General features: G+C 46.0%; 1 protein-coding gene across 1 annotated transcript; it reads right to left on the bottom strand.

Moving 5' to 3' along the window:
- Window positions 1–212: 212 nt before the first annotated feature.
- On the bottom strand, window positions 213–1,142 carry TMDD1 (transmembrane and death domain 1). The gene has a single exon (XM_066612838.1). It carries the CDS (start codon window positions 1,140–1,142, stop codon window positions 213–215), a length of 930 nt encoding a protein of 309 aa, XP_066468935.1.
- Window positions 1,143–1,375: the final 233 nt, after the last annotated feature.

The following is a 1,375-nucleotide window of genomic DNA, read 5'->3' as shown; positions in this document are numbered from 1 at the left end:
ACATTCCTTTACTTAGGAGCATTAAGCAGACTCAGCATGGCACTGTTGATATGTCGTTGCTATCCAAAGAGAATTTAACCTTTGAGAAAAACACTCATCACAAAACAACTCAAAATTAAAATTTTGATAACAAATGTTTTATTATCTCTTTTCTGTCTAAGATTAACTGCCATATAATTGGTCTTGATTCAGGGCTGATCAAGGAATTCTTCCTATGAGCTGTTATCGTCATCATCCTCATTTGCAGCTGGTTCATCTTGCCACGTTTCACCAAACTGCTGGTACATGTAATAGACGGCACCCCCTTCAGGTAAATTGGTTAAAGGGGGGAAATGTGGAGGGAGAATAGTCTCAAATAAGGACTCTGGGCGTCTTTCTTTCAGGATCCACAAAAAAGAATAGAGAGCCAGAGCCCCGATGACAAAGGAACTGAGAAATCCACCGACGACCCCCACTGCTATTGGATTGACCCAGCCAAAGAGACTCCTGTTGTACGGTGCTAGCAACTCCCTCTCTACAATAAGTTCCCACTCTTCTGGTTCGGGCACAGTCGTCTCTCTGTCTCGACGCAGTCGTTCTTGTCCATGCATTTCATTCTCCTCCAGGAGCAGTGAAGAGGTCAAGTGTTGGACTGTCTTGTGATAGTCCTCCACATTCTTCTTAATTTCCAAATTTTTATCTTGATTCAGGTTTTTCCCCAGCTCCATGGAGACATCCGAGCGTCCGATGGCCTGCAGAGCTTGCGACAGGCGATCCCAATACATGGTGTCTCCTTCTGTGTCCAGCCAGTGGCTCAAGGTCTTTTTGCATTGCTCTGTGCTGGTGATGTCTCGCCGCCTACGAATCTGAATGGGGTTTTTGCTCTCAGAGAGCTGCTCCAACTTTAGTACCACGTCCTCCTCTGGGCCAGTGATTTTTGTGTAGAAAGACTGGCATTCCTCTGGGGACAGGAGCTCTGAGAGGCGATCCATCATGTGGCTACCAATGTCATCCGCAACTGTGTCATCACAAGAGGCAGGCCCAAGGAGCATCAACAGTGCTATTCTGAGTAGAGTCAGCATTGTGAAGGACCTGGGTTTGGAGACCTGAGCTGAGAGAAGAAGGCGTCCTAAAAGTGAGGGGAGAGGGGGGAAGGAGTGCATGTGCATGCACATAAGAGAGAGAAACTTTGTATCAGAACATCTCCTTTGCCCCCCTCTGCATACATGACTGGCCCTCAAATGATTATTTGAGTAGGGATTGTACTTCAGTGGTGGCCCCCATCTAACAGTTTATCATATCCAGGTAAGAAGACCTTGATTGAATCAAAGGATTAAAATCCATGCATTTCATTCTGTGACTTTTCAGAACTTTGTCAGGGAAAGGAGCCTTGAGA

The sequence above is a fragment of the Tiliqua scincoides genome, chromosome 2 (assembly GCF_035046505.1).
Source record: "Tiliqua scincoides isolate rTilSci1 chromosome 2, rTilSci1.hap2, whole genome shotgun sequence".
Taxonomy (NCBI): Eukaryota; Metazoa; Chordata; class Lepidosauria; order Squamata; family Scincidae; genus Tiliqua; species Tiliqua scincoides.
The sequence above is the reverse complement of the archived record's forward strand: the minus strand, read 5'-3'. Positions and strand labels throughout refer to the sequence as shown.

What these genes read in the sequence shown, in the direction of transcription:
- TMDD1 (XM_066612838.1), bottom strand. Translation starts at nt 1,142, where the DNA reads ATGCACTCCTTCCCCCCTCTCCCCTCACTTTTAGGACGCCTTCTTCTC.